The sequence below is a fragment of the Zalophus californianus genome, chromosome 2 (assembly GCF_009762305.2).
Source record: "Zalophus californianus isolate mZalCal1 chromosome 2, mZalCal1.pri.v2, whole genome shotgun sequence".
In the NCBI taxonomy this organism is placed as follows: Eukaryota; Metazoa; Chordata; class Mammalia; order Carnivora; family Otariidae; genus Zalophus; species Zalophus californianus.
Window position 1 is genome coordinate 178,330,019 of NC_045596.1, and position 18,953 is coordinate 178,348,971.

Here is an 18,953-nt window from a genome sequence, read left to right on the forward strand (position 1 = left end):
CCAGGCAGGTACTGATATGTAAGAAACAAGTGGTGTGTCTTCATCCCTGAGACTCCAGAATCTGATCTGAGAACCAGACAACTACCCTGACCATACAACAGAGAAACGCTAACCAAGACTGAGGTTTTGCATGATCTGCTTGAGATGTTTAAGGACAATGTGAATTTTAATATTAAGGATGAGGATAATCCTCATTCCTGTCCAATGGTGAAAAAATAAATATATGGAGGCGTATGGTTTTCTGCAGAAGAACTTTGTAGAAAGAGAAAAGAAATGAAATAACAGAATCTTAAAGCAAAATATTACGTACATTCTTTTAGTTATTTCTAAAGCAGCAGCTTTAGCTGTCTTAAAATTAGCTTAAACCCTATTGAATAGATGAGTCACTTAATCAGATTGCTAACTACAGTTATGACTTGAATCTAGCTGCATGTTTCATGTCTAATCATGGATCTATACAGCCATAAAGAAGAGTGCAATCTTGCCATTTGCAACAACATGGATGCATCTAGAGGGTATAATGCTAAATGAAATAAGTCAGTCAGAGAAAGACAAATACCATATGATTTTACTAATATGTGGAATTTAAGAAACAAAACAAATGAACAAAGAAAAAAAGAGACAAACAAACAAACAAACAAAACGGACTCTTATAGAGAACAAATTGGTGGTTGCCAGAGGGGAGGTTGGGAGGGGTCAAGCAGGTAAAGTCGCTAAAGTGGATTAAGAGTACACTTATCATTATGAGCTCCAAGGAATGTATAGAATTGTTGAATCATTATATTAACACCTGAGACTAATATAATAACACTGTATGTTAATCATACTTTAAAAAAATAAATATTTTTTTAAATCATGGAAATATACAGCTAGAAAGAATCACAGAAAATTCTGGTTCAGAGATCCTTTAAATCTGTTCTTTAATTAAAAAACCCCCATATTTTTATGGTGAAATAGTCTAGAAATCAATGGACTAAATGAAGATAAACAGGTTTTTATCCTGCAAGAATTCTCAATGAATTTACTCTACTGTGCATTGTATTTTCTGCAAAAACAGCACAGTTTATAGCATTTCCCAAACTTCTTTGATTAAGAACACTCATGGGAAATGTTAATTTGAAAACTCTTTGGAAAATATTGCCTTAGCCCAACTCATTTACTTTGCAAAGATAGAATTAAGATTCAGTGAACTAAGTGATTTATACAGTGGGTTATAGTGAGTCAAGACTAAGAACTAAGCTTTTGAAGATTTATTTATTTATTTTAGAGAGAGAGAGCAGGAGAAAGAGTGAGCATGAATGGGAGGGCAGAGGGAGAGGGAGAGAGAATCTCAAGCAGACTCTGTGCTGAGTGGAGAGCTCTATGTGGGGCTCAGTCTCATGACCCTGAGATCAGGACCTGAGCTGAAACCAAAAGTTGGTTGCTTAACCCAGGCACCCCAGGACTGAGCTTTTAGATATTTACTTTAGCACTCATTGTTTCAAACCATGGTCTTCAATTTGCACACACACATCTCTGGGAGCGCAGAAAGATTTTCCAGACATATACAGGCATAGAGAGTTTTAAGGGAATCTGGCTTCATATTTATTTCTTAAAATTGATTTGCCTACAAACAAGTCTGGGGGTTGATCATGGGGCAGCGTTACTCTCTCCTTTCCTTTATCCCCTTCTACAATGGTACATTGGAGGAGAGATTTCCATTTAAGGAAAAGCAGCATGTTTTTAAGGAATTTAGCTGGCTGTCATTGCCTATCCACAGAACTAGGAATAGGAATAGCAAACTAAAATCTTGTTATTTCAGCTTACACAATATTGGTCTCATTAATGCAATAGCTATCAATACCCACAGAACCTTAACATATTAAATTTCGATAGTAGTAGCTACTAATGTGCCACTGATTATTAATGATCCATGAAGTAACCTTTATAAATCATTATATTGCAAATTATGGACCAGCAGCTTTTATACATGTATACACCACCTTTCTTTCTATTATTTTGGATGAAGTATCTGTGCATCTCTCAAAGGCCCTTCCATGCATGTACTAAATCCCTTTCTCTCTCACCTGCTGTACATAGAACTTCACTTCTGCCTTTCTCTTCCTGTCTCCTCCATCTACATATTTTCCTATTTGATTGGGTTTCACATCAGTACGCTCACATACTATTTTTCTCTCATATTAAAAACAATCCTCTTTTGAGTTCACTTGCACCTCCAGCTATTTCTCATTTTTTTGTTTCCTTTTATAGCAAAGCATTTCAAGAGTTACCCACACACATTGTCTCTATTTTCTCTCTTCTATTCTCTATAAACCTAATTCCCATGAATCTTTGATTCCCCCAACTCAAAGCTGTTTTTGTCAAGGTCACCAAAGTCCTCCACATTAATAAGTCTAATGGTTAATTCTCAGCCTTTATCTTACTTAAGGATATTTGATATAGTTGATGACTTCCTTCTGTTTGAAATACTTTTATCAATGGGCTTCCAGAACACTACATTCTCCTGGTTTTCTTTGTATCTCCCTTGCTACTTCTTCTCAGTGTTCTTTGCTGGATCCCCCTCACACTCCTATCCTTGATATCAGAGTCCACAAGGCTTGCTTGTTTATCTTCTCATCTATAAACACTCTTCTTGTGATCTCACCCAGCCCCATAGCTTTCAAAACTATCTATACACACATGACTTTCAAACTTCTGTATTTCCATCCAGCTCCTTCATCTTGGTCTCCAGACTTACAACCTGGAATATCTACTTGAAATCTCCACTTAGGTGTCCAAAAGGCATCTCAGAGTTAAAATTTCCAAACTTTCCCCTTCCAGTCTTTTAGTCTTTTCTATTTACATTACTGACAACTCAATCCTTCCAGTTTCTCATCGTTGACTCTCCTCTTCCTCACACCCCATGCCCAGTGCCACTAAGAAATCTTTTAAGCTCAAATTTCAAAATGGCTCAAAGCTATAACCATTTCTTACCACTCTCACTACTACCATTCTGGTTCGAGAAACTATGATCTCTTGCCTGGACTTTGCTGCTTCTATCTTTGTACTCCAACACCATGACACTTCCCCATTCTTCCTCTAAAATCTGTCACAGCAGGCAGGGATATCTTGTTAAAATGTCTGCTCAAAATATTCTAATGACTATTTATCTCTCACTCACAGAAAATACCAAAGAGTTTACAATAGCTGACAAGGCCCCACCAAATAAGGTTTTCAATTCATGCTCCACTATTAACCTCCAACTCCATGAATCTGCTCTAGCCAGCCCAACCATTTTACTGTTCTTTATGCATGCCAGACTGCTTTCAGTGGAAGACATTTGCTCTTGTTGTTCCCTTAGTTTGTAAAACTTTTCATCACCAACTTCATGGCTCATTCCCTGACCTCCTTCATGTCTGTTCAAATTTCATCTCTTTGGAGAGATCTTCCCAATTTAAAATCACAACACTCCTCAGAGCTTCCTCACTCTGAGTCTTCTGTGCTTTATTTTTCTCCATGTCACATACCACTTTCTAATGTAATTCACTGATTTATTATGCTTATTATATGTCTCCACACAGTAGAATATAAGCTGTCTGAGGTCAAGTTTTCTTGTATGTTTCATTTGCTATGTTATTCCAAATGGGGGGAAAAGTATGTTTGGAAAGATAAAAAATATACCAGTTTTGGAATAGTGAACACATCTGGGGAGGAATGGTAAGGAATAAAACCGGATAGGGATGACCAGGTGGCTTTCATTTTAGTATTGCAGCATGGTTTGTTTTTTAACAACAAAGGACCCAATCATTTTTGTTACATGTTAATGGTAGGTACAAGGGTTCTAGTTGCATCTGTCCTCTGAACTTTCTGAATATTTAAAATATTTTATAATGTGAAAAATACCAGTTTACTAAGAATGAAAAAGTGTGGCACATCCGGCAACTATAGGTCTGAACGACTGGAACACAGATGGGGGAAGAAGGGCAAATGGCAGAAAGAGAGAAGAGAGAGAGCACTGGCCAGGCATAAGGTAGTCATGGGAAGTGTGGTTATTTTATAAAAGGGTATTTAGAACAGGTGTCATAGAGCAGTTCTTCTTAAGCTTCAACATGGGTAGGAATTATGGAGGGCTTTGTTTTAATGTGCAAATTCCAATTCAGTTGGTCTGAGAGGGGCTGTGTCCCTTGTAAGACTGCCAGGTGAGGCCAACGCTCCTGGAGCTAAAACACTGATAATAGGGTCCTGGGGTGTAGGATCTGTAACATGGCTACACACTGGAATCCCCTAGAGCATTATAGAAAATACTGATGTCCGGGTCCACCCCTCCCCCCAAAGATTCTGATTTAATTATCATTGAGTGTGGTCTGGCTACCACCAAATGTTATAAAAGGTGATTTTAAAGCACAACAGAATTTGAGAAAAGCTATATGGGGTCCAGGCCTGGTGCCTTCCCAGTACACTGCCTCTTCTGAGGACTCCCTCATGATGCCTATTTCCTGCAGTCTCCTTCTGAGGGGTTTTGGGGCAGAGGTCTCTGGGCTGCACCACTTGAAGCTGCTGCTCAGGTCAGGCCCCATGCCAAAGATTAGAACCCGAATGCAGACACAGGCTGGACATTTAACTGGAGTGCTTTTTACTGAATGAGGCCTGGCTGGTCAATTATTTCAAGTAGCTGACTCAATATTATATGCAATGCAAAAGCAGGGAAAACCTAGGCTTACTTCTGAGGAGGAAGCCATCAGAGATGCTGCCATCTGTTGGCCGACCAACAAATCAATGATTTGATCATTTAATTCATTTCTTATTTTCAAAATGTACTGATGGTCTGATATGTACAAGACCTATAACCTAATGGTGAAGAAGACAGATGTTTTGCAGTCCTGGTAGGGCTTACAGTGTATCAGTTATGACCTACCATAAAAAACTTATGACACCATTGTAGACTTATAACGTGGTCATTGTTGTGTGCATATTCTGTTTCCTGAAAGCAGGAGCAGTAGAGGTCTTAGGGAAAGCTTGTCTCAGATGATGGATATGCTGAGACCTGAAGGATGAGTAGTAATCAGTGAGGGGAATGGGTAGGAGGCAGGAGAAAGCTGCCGTTGAACACTGAGTGTTAGGCTCTTTCTCGGGTGAATTTTCAGCTGCTTAAGCAATTTCTTTTCTCCTTCTTCCTCAAGTATTTTTATATCAAGACTTTAGTAACTATCATCCTAAATGTTTCACTATTGTTTTTTGCTTGTTTGTTTGTGTGTTTTCAATCCGAAAGAGCCAACCTATGTCAGCTATGGTTTCAGACCAGACAAACTGATGAGAAGCAATAAGAAACATGATGCAGGGGAGCTGTGCTCTACCCTAGTTGCAATGTGGATAATTGTTTGGAGAGGCGTTGGAGTGGAAGGAAGGGAGAAAGGAAGTGAAGGCTGTAGGAAGAGTCTAGAGGTTGTGAGGCCAACTTGAAGACGGGTGCTCTGGATCCAGTGAAGGATGTCAGTGTTGGGGGTGTGAATGAAGAGAAGCAGCCTGGGGTGGGGGAGTTATGACAGGATTTTGTGACTAGGGGGATCTGGGGGAGAGGAGAATGCATCAGTGATCCCAAGGATTCAGACTCCTTGGCTCATATACAGGTTTCTTTCCTGTGTTTCATGAGTTTCTAACCTCATAACCACCATTTCTTGACCACGCTCCTATTACCCAATTTCTGTTATTGTCTAATTACTTTAATATCTAGTAATTCCAGACTTTTGATGGCACAAGTATCTCCAGATACTTAGTAACAGTAGGAAAAGGTGTAGGAAATCAAATTAGTTGATTTTTTAAAAAAATCTGCTGTCTTTTTATGGGAAATAGAATACTACATAAGTGGAAGTATGTTGCTTGGCATTCCTTTTGTTCCACGTGCCTTAGAACACAATGTTGCTGAGTCACTGGGCCATGGCAGAACTGACTGAGATAGTTTAATGCTGGGAGGTGGGGGTTGGGTGGACATGCCACATAGATGGAAAAATTAGTATACTTACTTTAAGAAATATCCAATCAAGAGGAGAATTTAAAACTCAAACATAAATTGCCAAAAATATTGACAAAATACCCTGACAATTGTCTTTACCTTGGTTAATCATTCTGTTCACATATACTTGTCATGTATTAAGTAGACACCTAGATATCTTTTCCTATGAGATAGTGAAATACTTAGAAATGAAGATCTACATATAATCTTTAAAAAGTTGGCAGAAACCATAATTGTAATTTTCAACTCCCACTTCAAACAACTGCCACTCCAAAACTGATTTTAATCTTTAACATACTTCTAAGCAATACAAATATTAAGTGAGGAACAGGGAGAAGGGATGTTATTTCAGAATTTTTTGTTAGAATTCAGTAGTTTTTCTAGTATACTTTAAAAATATTTTATTTTATTTTATTATTATTATTATTTTTTTTAGAGAGACACAGTGAGAGAAGGAACACCAGCAGGGAGAGAAGGGGAGGGAGAAGCAGGCTTCCTGCGGAGCATGACCCTGGGATCATGACCTGAGCCGAAAGCAGATGCTTAACGACTGAGCCACCCAGGTGCCCCTAAAAAATATTTTAATAGGTGTTGGGGAGAAGTGATTCAGCAATTATTGGAGAAACTATAGGTCTGACACAATGGCATTTCATGCTATTATTATTATATGAATATATTATAATACTATTACATATGTCCTAACATGAAATCAAAATCTGAAGCTAATTCAGATGATAGATAGCCTTATGCACTAACAGTACTTTCCTTAACCAAAGATTAAAAAATTTGATAGAAAACATTTTTTAATCTAAAAATATGGAGAGAAAAAAATTAAAAATAAATACATGAAGAGAGGAGGAAAGCGAAATAAATTCTATGCAGGGAAATATATTTGCATTTAAAGAGTTTAACAAATTTGGTACACGGATTTTAGTAAAGGAAAGAATTCAGCTTCTACTAGCTAGAATGATGGCTGGCATTGTGAGATTAACTTTTCTGACATTTATATTCTATTGACCTGAAAAGTTTGATCATCTCACTAAAATTGGGAGATCAGACAACCAGAAAAAAATATGAAGATGATAGAAATGTTGAAATGGTAGAGCTCAAGGAGTTCCTGTGTTTTCTTTCTTAAGGGGGGGGAGGGGCAGAGGGAGAGGGAGGGAGAGAATCTTAAGCAGGCTCCATGCCCAAAGCAGAACCTGATGCAGGGCTTGATCTCACAACCCTGAGGTCGTGACCTGAGCTGAAATAAAGAGTTGGATGTCCAACCGATTGAATCACCCAGGCACCCCAGGAATTCCTGTGTTTTAATTACTTCTGTTTTTTTTTTTTCATTGAGGAAGTAACTTATGTGTTTGTACTTATTTGCTGTTCAGTGATTTTTACACATTTAATTTTACTAGTAACTTGGATAAATCTTACTGGGTAGGTAGAATACAAACGCAAAAAATCAGAATCAGAAAAGTAGAATGCTTGTTAAAAATTAGTTTACTCATAATGTAGAAGTCCATTAGAAGGATCTCAGTTTTCAGGCTCCCTATTAAGTCTACCCTGGAATTGCAAGCATGGTGATCGCAATTACCCCATATCAGGTAACAAGCTCTAGTCTATATTACCTTATTTAATAGTTAATAGCACCCAAGAGATGGGGCTTCTATCCCTATTATATACAAGAAACAAAAATGAAGGAGCTGATACAACTTGAGTTTGGGGAGGGGGTTCATAATTTCTTCTTCTTAAAATTTATAAGCTCTGAGGAATCTTTTAACTTTTCTTGTTTGTATTTAGGTTAACTGAAACCCATATTTTATAGACTGTTCTTTAGGTCACTCTATCAAAGCTTGCGTTGGGGCCTATCCATATAATAATAGGTGAGGGAGTCTGATGCCCAACCAGATAACAGAGTATGAGAATAACGTGTTAAAATATAACAAGGGGACCACTTTTAATACTTTGTATTTAGGATTAGGTAGTCTAATTAGAGTTGATCCATTTGGTGCCATTCTCTTCATTCTGGACGAATTTTATTCTTGTTCTTATAATGTTAAATGTTACCACATATTTCATAAAGAGGAGGGACCTGCAGGAGGCTCAGCGGCTTTCACCTCCAAGCCTTTATCTCCATTTGATTTCAAAATTATAGTTCTTGACTTTGGGGGATGTGGTAATAAAAAGGGGCAGACAAAAACAAAACCAAACCAAGTCTACAACTTTACAAACAGCAAGAATTAGCTTAATGGCATCTAGCCACACTTATTAGTAAAGGGTCTAACAAGTTTGATGCATGAAATGTAGCCACAGAAAGGACAAGAAACAATCTCTGCTAGCTAGAACAAAGGCTGATATTGTGAGATTTCAGTGGCATAATATACAGGCTTCACATAAGAGTTCTGGTCAGTGAGACATAAAGGAAGTGCTTCATTAGCTATCATAGTGCATACCTCTCAAGCTGGTACCACGGGACAGCATGCAGCAAGGACATGGGCGCAAAGAATGAGCTATTCACTCAGGTTTCATAATCTTGCTCTGTTTCAGCCTCCTGGGTTGACAGCTTTCAAGTTAAGCATGGAAGGCTCTAAAGAAACAGTCTTACATTCTTCAGTGATAGAGTTTGTTTTTGGAAAATGCATATCTAAAATAAGGAGATAAAATAAGTTGAGTCTGTGAGCTCAATTTATTGCATTAGATTTTCTTTCCAGAGCATAGTGAGATTTTTATGATTGTTTTGAACACTTCAATAAAATAGTTCTATGGAAATACTGGTCTCAAATGAAATTATTTGCAATTTCTATGATATTCAACACTATGCAATCATATGAATATTCATTTTACTGTGAAACTCACTTTGTAAGTAGGAAAATCACAGTAAAATGCTTTGCAAAGATATTGAGAAGAAAAATCATTCTGTGTAGTAGTTTTCAGGAAAACCACTGTGAATTCAAGTATTTTTCTCCATCATCTAGAGTCACAGACCTCTGGCCCTCAAGAAAACACAAAACTATATAACTCAAACTTAAATTAATGGCAACATTTCTGAATTCATTTCACACATCTTCTGTGCTTTGAAGAGAAATGTATTATAATTAGGTTCTGACTTATATTAATTTCCTAGATGCCAATGTCAGTATTAAATAGTATTGCCCAAAGGCCCAGGGACCTAACTTCATAAAATTTGCATAAAGATGCTGAAAATCATTCTCAATTTGAAGTACAGTGAAAGGGAAGTAAACAAGCCTAGAAAACCTATATATTATGTTGTTATCATAGAATTTTCAAGAAAATGGCTTTATACAATTCAATTTTATACTTAACATTATTTGTTGTGAAGAATATCACCATTGATGCACTTAAATATATTGGAGATATTTATTTCTAAAATAACTGAGTAATTTCTGCCCTATACTTATTTGGAATTTCACCAGATATTCAGATGAAGCAGTGGGAAATCAATGCTTAAAAACATTAAAAACCTTGAAATATACCAATCAAAATATTTTATTTTTCTCTTAAAGATTTTATTTATTTATTAGAGAGAGAGCATGCACACAAGTAGGGGGGTTGGGAGGTGGAGGGGCAGAGGCAGAGGGAGAGGCAGGCTCCCCACTGAGCTGCGAGCCTGAAGCAGCTCCATCCCAGGACCCCAAGATCATGACCTGAGTTGAAGGTAGACGCTTAACTGAGCCACCCACGTGCCCCATTTTATTTTTTTCAATCAAAATATTTTAAAAGATATGTTTAAAATTAAAAATTTAAATTTTTCTTATTTTCCAGGAAGAACAATAATTTCTTACTTAAAACACTAAATGTGAGCAATCTCTCTAAAGCCTGACCAGTCACATTTGTAATAATGTCAGAGAATATAACTTGTATTCACATGGCCCCCAAGGGCCTTCATCCGAAACAAAGATACTTCTTAATTAACAGACAAGTAAAGTCGAAGTTACTTCCTAGAATGTAGCTCTACCTACACCTATAAAGCAGTTGGTCTTTTCTTAAGTCCCTGTATTTATTCTATTTTTCTCACTTAGCAAATCACAAGCAGTTTTACAGTAAAAGTCTATCCTGGAGGCAGACTATCGAATTAAACTTTAATCTGTTTTTCATAAAAACCACATGCTATGGGTTCACTTGCATCCCCACCAAATTCTTCTGTTGAAGTCCTAACCCTCAGTACTTCAGAATGTGTATCCTTTTAGAGATTTGGTCCTTACAGAGGTAAGCAAGTTAAAATGAGGTCATTAAGGTGGGCTGCCAATATTGGACACCAGTATAGCTGGTGTCCTTACCAAAGGGGAAATTTGGACACACAGACATGCATATGAGCAGAACACGAAGACAGCCATCTACTAGTCAAGGAGAGAGGCCTTCAATACATCCTTCCCTCACAGCCCTCAGAAGGACCCAACACTGGCAATGCCCTGATTTCAGATTTCTAGTTTCTAGACTGAGGAATTTTCTGTTGTTTGAGCCACTCAGTTGGTGTTTTTTTATTATAGCAGCCCTAGCAAATTAATACACCACAAAAATAAGATAATTGATGAATTTCTTCAATATTTTATCTATCTATCTATCTATCTATCTATCTATCTATCTATCAGAGCTTTGCTATAGTAACATTTATAGGGCAATTCTATGTCACGCAGATCATTCTGACTTTTGTTTTCCAAGATCAAAACCATTTCTAAACTATCAGAAGTTTTATATATGTTTTACAAATCCAAGACAAAGATACAGCTACTCTAAACAATAAACATTTACTAAACTATCAGGCTATAAGATAAAAATACAGGCATCAAGGGCATTCCAGTATATAGATAATAATCAGTTGCAAGATACAGTGGAAGAAGTAACCTCCTTTATGGTCACTAGCATAAAAGTATATAAAATAAAACAAAATAAAATCCATAAAGAACCTAAATGAGGAAACTACCTGAGAGATTCCAAAGTACATTTGAATACTTGTAAAGACATGCCATATTTCTGGATAGGAAGACCCAATTTAAAAAATCCTCAATGTTTATAAACTTAGCGTATTCTAATAAAAGGCTATATATATATATATATATATATTTACTTTTATCCTGAAGCAAGACAGATTGGTTATAAAGTTCATTTGGAAAGATAAAGAAATAAGAACATATAAGAAACTCCTGAAAATGAGAAGAGGGGTCTGGCCCTGTGAGAAGTTAAAACTTATTATAATGAGTTCATTAAAACAGTATAGTGTTGGTATGTAGAAATAGAAGGACAGACCATTGCATTAAAGTTGAAATTCCAGAAAAAAAAAATACAACAAAACAAAAACTAAGTGTGTGTGGGAATTTATGATAAGGTCAGCATCTAAAAGCAGTGGGGGTAACAAAGAACATTTTGGGAAGTATGGTTGGGATCACTGGATAGCCATAGAGAAAAACATAAAATTATGTTCATTCTTCATATTAGAGAAGAAACTATAAAAGGATTAGAATGTTAACACAGAGAAGAAAAAGAATCACAAATACTATAAGAAAACATGAGTGAGTTTATGTATAATATGGGAGTAGACAAAATTTTTCTAAATATGATTAAGAATTCTAGAACACTAAGGAAACGGATAAATTTGCTATAATGAAATAAAAAAATCCAACTTGTGCACGGCAAACAGCATAAGCAAATAAAAAGACAAAGTGGGAAAATCATTTGGGACAATATCAGACAAATGGCTAATACTTCCAATATTAAAGTGATTTTAAGTGCAAAATATATATATATATTTTGCATTCCTGCCGGCGATGTATAAGAACAATGATTCCTAAGAGCCTAGCCATCAGGCTATGTATTCAGATTTATGAATTTTTGTGAATCTAATGGATGAGAAATGGTATCTCAGTGTAATTTTAAATTGAATTCTCATTATTATGAGATTGAACACCATTTTATGTGGATAAGGGCCATTTACAGTTATTTTTTTGTGCACTGTCTATTCATTTTACCCATTTTTCCACAAGATTAGTCACAGAAATCTTATTGGAGATATACCTCCCCAAATACTAAGAAAAATTGGATTCCATATAAGACCACAATGCTCATCAAAATGTGGGAATGACTCTGGTACATTCCCACAATACAATGCAGCTGTAAAGGGAAACTAGGAAGGTGTGTATTGGTTGAAGGGAAGTGATAGTCCAGAAACGTTCTTAAGAAAAAAGCAAAAAGAGGGCACCTGGGTGGCTCAGTTGGTTGATTGACTGCCTTCAGCTCAGGTCATGATCCTGGAGTCCCGGGATCAAGTCCTGCATTAGGACTCCCTGCTTGGCAGGGAGTCTGCTTCTCCCTCTGACCCTCCCCCCTCTCATTCTCTCTCTCAAATAAATAAATAAATCTTAAAAAAAAAAAGCAATGTGTAGAGTATGTGGAATATATACTTTTTTGTAAGAAAGGGTGTACAAATGTGTATTGATGTATAATTTCAAAAAGAAACTCAAAAGAATAAATAAAAAACTTTAATGCTTGTCTATAGGGAACATAATAGTAGATACAGAGAAGAAAACTAAATGTGTCAGCTCTTTTCTTTTTCCTTTTTTAAAATTATTTGTACTTGGGAAGAATTTGTGGAGTAAAAGAGCCTTGAGAGCTGAATCAGCCAAATGCAGTGAACAGACCTCACTATAAGCACTGCAACTTGCAAAAAGGCATTTTTGACACAGAGAAATTTGAATACAGAATAATTATCAGATGATATTAAGGAATTAGTATGTTTTAGATGTGTAATCATCATGTCATTATATTTTTAGAAAGGCCTTACCTACTGGAGTTATAAACTGAAGTATTTATGGATAAAATAATATTATATGTTGGATTTTACATACTATAGCAGGGGGTAAAATGTGCAAGGGAAGAACTGATATCTTAAAAGCCTTCAAACCAGACATGCATTTGACCATCAATTGTAAATTCTGGAATTTATCATAATTGTATAGCTATGAATGCATATAAAGATTTAACTAGAGAAACATTTATCCTGATAATTTTTAGGAGCAAAAAAACCTGGAAATACCTTGTGCCTAAATAATTTAGTTAAATAAATCAAATATGTTGAAATTATGTTGAAAAAGAATTTTTACAAATTGAATGGAAAAGCCATATTATTACTAATTGAAGAAAATGGTTTATAAAACAAAATATCATCTAGATTTTATTAACAAAAAATTATTCAAGGAAAAATAGAAAATGTTTTATAAGTGTTTGTAGTATAATCTTTGGGGGATCAGAATTCAGGTAACTTACTTAAAAATCAATATTAGTGGCTTATCCTTATCTTTTAAAGTACAAAAAACATATATTACCTTTGCAAAACAATAATTATTAAAGTAAAAGGCAACTCTGCATAAGGCAATCAATTTTAGAAAAATTATAGAAGACACACAGGAAACAAGAATGGAAAAATTGAGATATTTGTGAGGGAAAAACACCTTAAAGAAATGAAGAACCAGTACTGTCCTGTAAGTTGAAATAATTATTTTAACATGAGTGATGTAAGATTCTTTACTCTGCAAACATCGTTTCTCACAGTGAGATTTCTGACACAATTCATCCTAGACCCTTAGGAGAAGAAATAATATTTCATTTTGTTTGATCCACAGAACCAAGTACAGTGCTGTGAAGTTTATGTAAAGGGTAGAATACTGTTGAAAGATTTGTCAACTTAATTTCCCTTATTCATACACTAGATTCCCTCCTGGTACCATGGTACCAGGTACCCCACAAGGGCTCCAGGAAGGGGTACAGGCTAAAGGCCACCTGGGAAGGAAGGCGCTATGATACCTGAAGGGAGAAGTGTTTGTCAGACAGGAAGAAACTGAAAGTGTGTCCTTCTCCCTCCAAGAAAAGAGAAAGAAGAGAGAAAGGGAACCAGACAGGAAGACTAATTTATTTTGACCTCCTCTCTCTGGGGTTAAGCCCCATAGCTGCAAAGCACATTTGATTGTTGAGGAAAAGCTGGAAAAAGAGCTTTGCCCTGCTCCCCATTAAGAACTTGGAAGGAAGAGACAATGTTTGTAAGGCAATAAAAGTCGTGCCATCTAACACCTAATTTCTCTCTTTACTTCCTGTTCCTCCCATCCCCCCACTCCAGGCAGTCTTCAGCCACAATTCCGTCTGTAAAGGACCCCAACATTCCCATCAGCCCCTAAGAGATGCTTGAGGTTTCTGGAGGAAAATGTTGCCAGAGGAAGTCATCTGAGTGACAGTGTGCTAGCTACACTGTGGGTGCCAAAGCACCTTCTCTCCGGCACTTCTCACACATGCTTTTGAAAGAAAAAGAGCCAGTCTACAAGAGGAAGCCAAAGTACCATGGGTGTCCAAGGGAGCCAGCAGAGGTTTTGACAAGTTCCCCTAACCTTCAATTTTGTCAGGACCCTAGAAGGAACGTGACTGACTGTACCTTGGAAAACACCCATGTTAGAGTATTAAACAATTTGTTGGGTCATGCTGATTATTACCAAAAAAATTATTGATAACAGAACATTCTCCCCAAATGCCTCTGCTTCTAGGATAATGTTATTAAAAATAGCTTACTGGACGATATGAATATACTTTATTATAAAGTATAGCTCTTTTGATCAATATTTTTGGGGAAAATATGGGTTATAATGAATTACATATAAATATTCAGAGAATAAGGTAGGTTTTTAAAATAAAAATTAAAAATGAAAATCTTGAGCCCTTGAGATGCTGGAAATCACTTGGAGCTATCCACAAATTATCTGCTACCTCTTTTTAAAGGCTAATATTATATGATAAAATATTATCTGGGTTGCATCCAAGAAGTTGCAATCTCTTTATCATCAATGTGAAGCTGGTTCATATTTGAAAGATGCTTTTTGAATATTTCAGACTTTTGACCCTTTGCTCCTAAAAAGATGAGCATTTTTTGGGATAACATAAAATATATCTGGTTAGACTTGACTAACCACATGGGGGCTAGGGGGCTAACCCAGGGAGCCCATTCTCTTGAAATTATCTCAGATACTTACTAAGACCTGGACTCATATATTTATTAAGACCTAGAAAAAGCCAATCTTCAGAGTCAACATATTATAATTCATGAGAACAGTTATTAACAAAATTCTACCATGTTTTTAAAAAGGCTCTCTTTAAGGGATATGTCATGGGTAGAAGAGTAAATTGGGGTGGGCGGTTCAGAAAGATAAAGATTGCAGTTCCTTGAGCTGGTAGTACACTAGATCTGTGTGAGGTTATCTTTATTTCTGTTTTCACAGTCATTCAATGCATTTATTTAACAGATTTATCCAATGCCTTCTAATGTGTCAGGTACCTGGTGAGTACTGGGCAACACAGGCTTAGTTTCTGCCCCCATGGAGTTTTTAATCTAGTGGGGTGATGGGGTGAGGGGGCATCATCATATAGCTGCAAACCATGAAATAAAGGCTGTAAAGAGTTTGGGTCAGGGTGGGTATGAAATCCTTCCTGAGAAAGTGGGACTTGAAGGAGAAACAGTAATAAATCATATAAAGAGAAGGGGTGTTGACGTGCCAGTCTGAGGGGAACTGCCTGAACCAAAGACCTGAAAACCTGTGTTTGGAAAAATCCGAGCACAGAATGTCGTCCCAGTCCTGGAGCACAGAAAGTTGTGCAAGATGTGCTGGGAGGAGTCTTGTGGGATGGTTTCAGTCGTTCGATATTTATTCTAAGACATGGTCTACAAATAGGTGGTCTGGCTATACGATCTGCAGATGTGTTTTTGCCTGCGCTTTTTGGCCAGCTTTTTTGGGGGGAGGGGCGGGGCATACATTCTCGAATTAGAACCTGCCTATGCCCACTAGCCTCACACACGTACACTTGTAAGACCCCTGAGGAAAAACAGTTTGCTAGCTTCTCTCAAGGATTGATAGATTTTGTACTTAAAACAGCACCAAGGAAGAGTCGCTACAGAGCAAACGGAACCTCCGCTTTTGCAAGCCCAGCGTAATCCGCGCCTGCTCAGGCAGTCTGAGCTGGAGAGGGCGGGGAAAGAGGAGGAGCTCGGCGCTGACACCCACTGCGCATGACCGCCCTCGTTGCCAAGGCAGCCGGGAAGGCGTAGCCCGGAAGAGGATCCTTGCTGAGCTGCCTGCTCCGGGACCGACCCCTGTGGACTCCGGCGGGACCAGTTCCTGAACCTGTCTTAATCAGGGCAGAGCAGATGAGGAGCCAAGTCTGATGCAAAGTGATAGCCATTCGCCTGGAAGCCTGGGGATTGACAAGAGCAAGGGGAACTGGCCCAAACGGACATCAGGGCTATGGCAGACCTTTCTGACGAGACGCTGACTGATGAGGGACAGAGTTCCAGTTCTTTCAGCTCCTCTGGAGGACTGCCGCCCTGGTCCCATGCCTCTGGGAATGGAAGGACTATGCACTTGGAGTATCGAGACAAACAATCTGAGCTTTCAGACTACCAAAATAATGAAAACAAGTTCAGTAGAAAATGGATCAACTATCACAAGGGCAAAGAAACTAACTCTGGACAATACCAATCAGACACTAAACTTCGAACAGAAACCACTCAGGTATCTGATGAAGAACTGAATGCTCTGCAGTCTTTTTGTGCTGTTAAGATAAACCTGATCCATCGCAAAGCAAACTCTAAGGAGAAAAAGAGGAGCAGACACCAAAAGCCACAGCTTAGATTGGATGCAGAGGCTTCGGAGAAAGATACCTTAAACTGTACCGTCCCTGATGAACTTCTGAACAGAATCTACCTAAAAAACATGAGGACAATACCAAAACAGGTGGCGACAGCTAAGCAACACATTTCTTCTTGGTGTCCCCATTGCAACAGAAAAAGAGCAGAACTGGCCCAGTCTGCCTTTCTGCGACAGAAGAAGACTTTACTGGAGTCATTTCTACTCCAAGAGAAGATAGACAAACACCTTTACACCAAAGACTTTCTTACCCTTATTGGAGATGCACATCAGGAGGGTTTTCCCAGGCTTTCAGATGACCCCAGAATAATCTGGAAAAGACTGAATGAGAAAAGTCAGATCAGATACTATGGTTTTGAAAGGTCAGATGCAGAGCAGATGTGGCAGAATGAAAAAAGCGCTTGTCACTCACCTTTTCTCTACTACTTGACCAAGCCACCTACTCTATCCAAACAGGAGATAGAGTTTACCAATGATAATGTGTAATGTGGATAAATGTTTCTGTTGTGTATTTGAATAATCATCATTTTTACAGGCCCTTAGGAAACCAATTTAAGACTTAACTTTGCTTCCTTCACAGATACGTGGACTAAAATCTCTCCATCCAGTACTTTTTTTTTTTTTTCAGATTATAGAGGGCAACGCTGTAGTTGCTATACTACAAAATGTTTACAAAAATCCAGGAGAGGGATGTTGGTGGTTTAGACTAGGGTTTGACAATACAGATAGAAAGAAGTACAGAGATATAAGAGATACTTAGGAGGTAATAATTAACAGTCTTTGGTGAAGAAATGGACATGGGATTTAGTAAAAGGTAAACGTTAAAAATGTTACTAAGTTTCTGCCTTGTGCACTTGGATGAAAGATATCATTAAAAGGAACATTGGAAAAAGATCTTTTTTGATGGTAGTGATTAAGAGTGTGATTATTTGAACATGGTTAGTTTAAGGTATATTTAAGACATTTACATTGAGAGGTTGGGAAATGTCTGGTTATTTGTGCTTGCAGTCTAGAGTAAAGGTCATACCTAGAGATTTGAAATAAAGCGTGGGGTGGAATCACTGACCTATAGTTGGAAATTGAAGTCAAAGATATGGTAAACTTTTCAAGAAGAGAGTGGAGTGAGAGAGGAGGGGCTATGAGCAACTCCTGAGAAATTCAGCAACTAATGGCTGGGTGGAAGAGAATAAGCCAGCAAAGGAAGTTGAGAATGATCATAGAAGCATAAAGGAAGCCAGAAATGTGTAGTGTTACAGAGATCAAAGAAAGAGAACATTCCAAAAAGGATGGGCTAAGTATGCTAATGCAACAGAACGTTCCTGTGAGATAATTTAGTTATGTGTTGGACTCTGTTGACCTTAGCAACAGCCACTTCCCTTATGGGTATTGGCGAGACAAAGTAGATTGAGGAATAAATGTAAGGTAAGAAGATGAAGACTGTGAATACACACTACTCTTAGAACTTTAGCTCTGTGGGGAGAAAGGGGGTAGCTGGAGATAGATACAGAATTGAGGGAAGAATGCTTGCAGAGAGTGCTCTAAAAAGTCATTTTGTTCATAAAGATTTTATGAAACTCTTCTTGTTCATCTGATGAAACAATAGAGACACTAGAGAATACCTAGAGAATGCCATGGTATTTTGAAAGTACATTTATTGGGAAAAGTTTTAGATGGCATTCTGAGAAATCATATCTGTTATTTCTCTATAAACATATAAATCCTTAGAATTAGTGACAGCATCTGGAGGTCATTTTTCTACATGTCTAACACCTAAGCTATCACGGTCAAAAATAAATTTGTAAAAAACAGCACAAAATAGTTTTTGTATCATATTCCAATAATACTCTTTAAGTTTAGACCTTCATTTATGTACAAAGATACTGTTTTGTCCTGTAGAACTTAGCATATTTCCTCTTAGTCATTCCTAAATAAAATGGAAAACATTACCATTTTCATAGTAACTTTTTATTTGAAATCCACATTATGTCATGCTTCATCTTTGCCATCTCAATATATTCACATTTCACATAATCAAAATTCTGAATAATTTCCCATTTAGAATTCCCCTTTAAAGGTCATAATCCACCCCCTTTGTAAACTAAGCTGGAAATCTTAGAGTCATTATTTATTCCTGCTCTTTTTTATTAACAACCCCCGAGCTAACTTTTTCAGCAAGACCATTGGATCATTCTTCTTGAGTATCTTCTGACCGTGACTTCTTATTTCCATCTCGTTACCACTTTCCTCATCATCTCAGCCCTCTCACTCCTGGCTTCTCT

The 18,953-nt window shown here is 37.4% G+C and overlaps 1 protein-coding gene across 1 annotated transcript; it reads left to right on the plus strand.

The window, feature by feature from the left end:
- The first annotated feature begins 16,085 nt into the window (after positions 1 to 16,085).
- C2H8orf48 (chromosome 2 C8orf48 homolog) lies at positions 16,086 to 18,545 on the plus strand. Its single transcript, XM_027597783.2, has one exon. The coding sequence runs from the start codon at positions 16,273 to 16,275 to the stop codon at positions 17,158 to 17,160; it is 888 nt and encodes a 295-aa protein (XP_027453584.1). The 5' UTR covers positions 16,086 to 16,272; the 3' UTR covers positions 17,161 to 18,545.
- The last annotated feature ends 408 nt before the right edge of the window (positions 18,546 to 18,953 follow it).

Coding starts and splice junctions, on each gene's coding strand:
- C2H8orf48 (XM_027597783.2), top strand. CDS start 16,273: ATGGCAGACCTTTCTGACGAGACGCTGACTGATGAGGGACAGAGTTCC.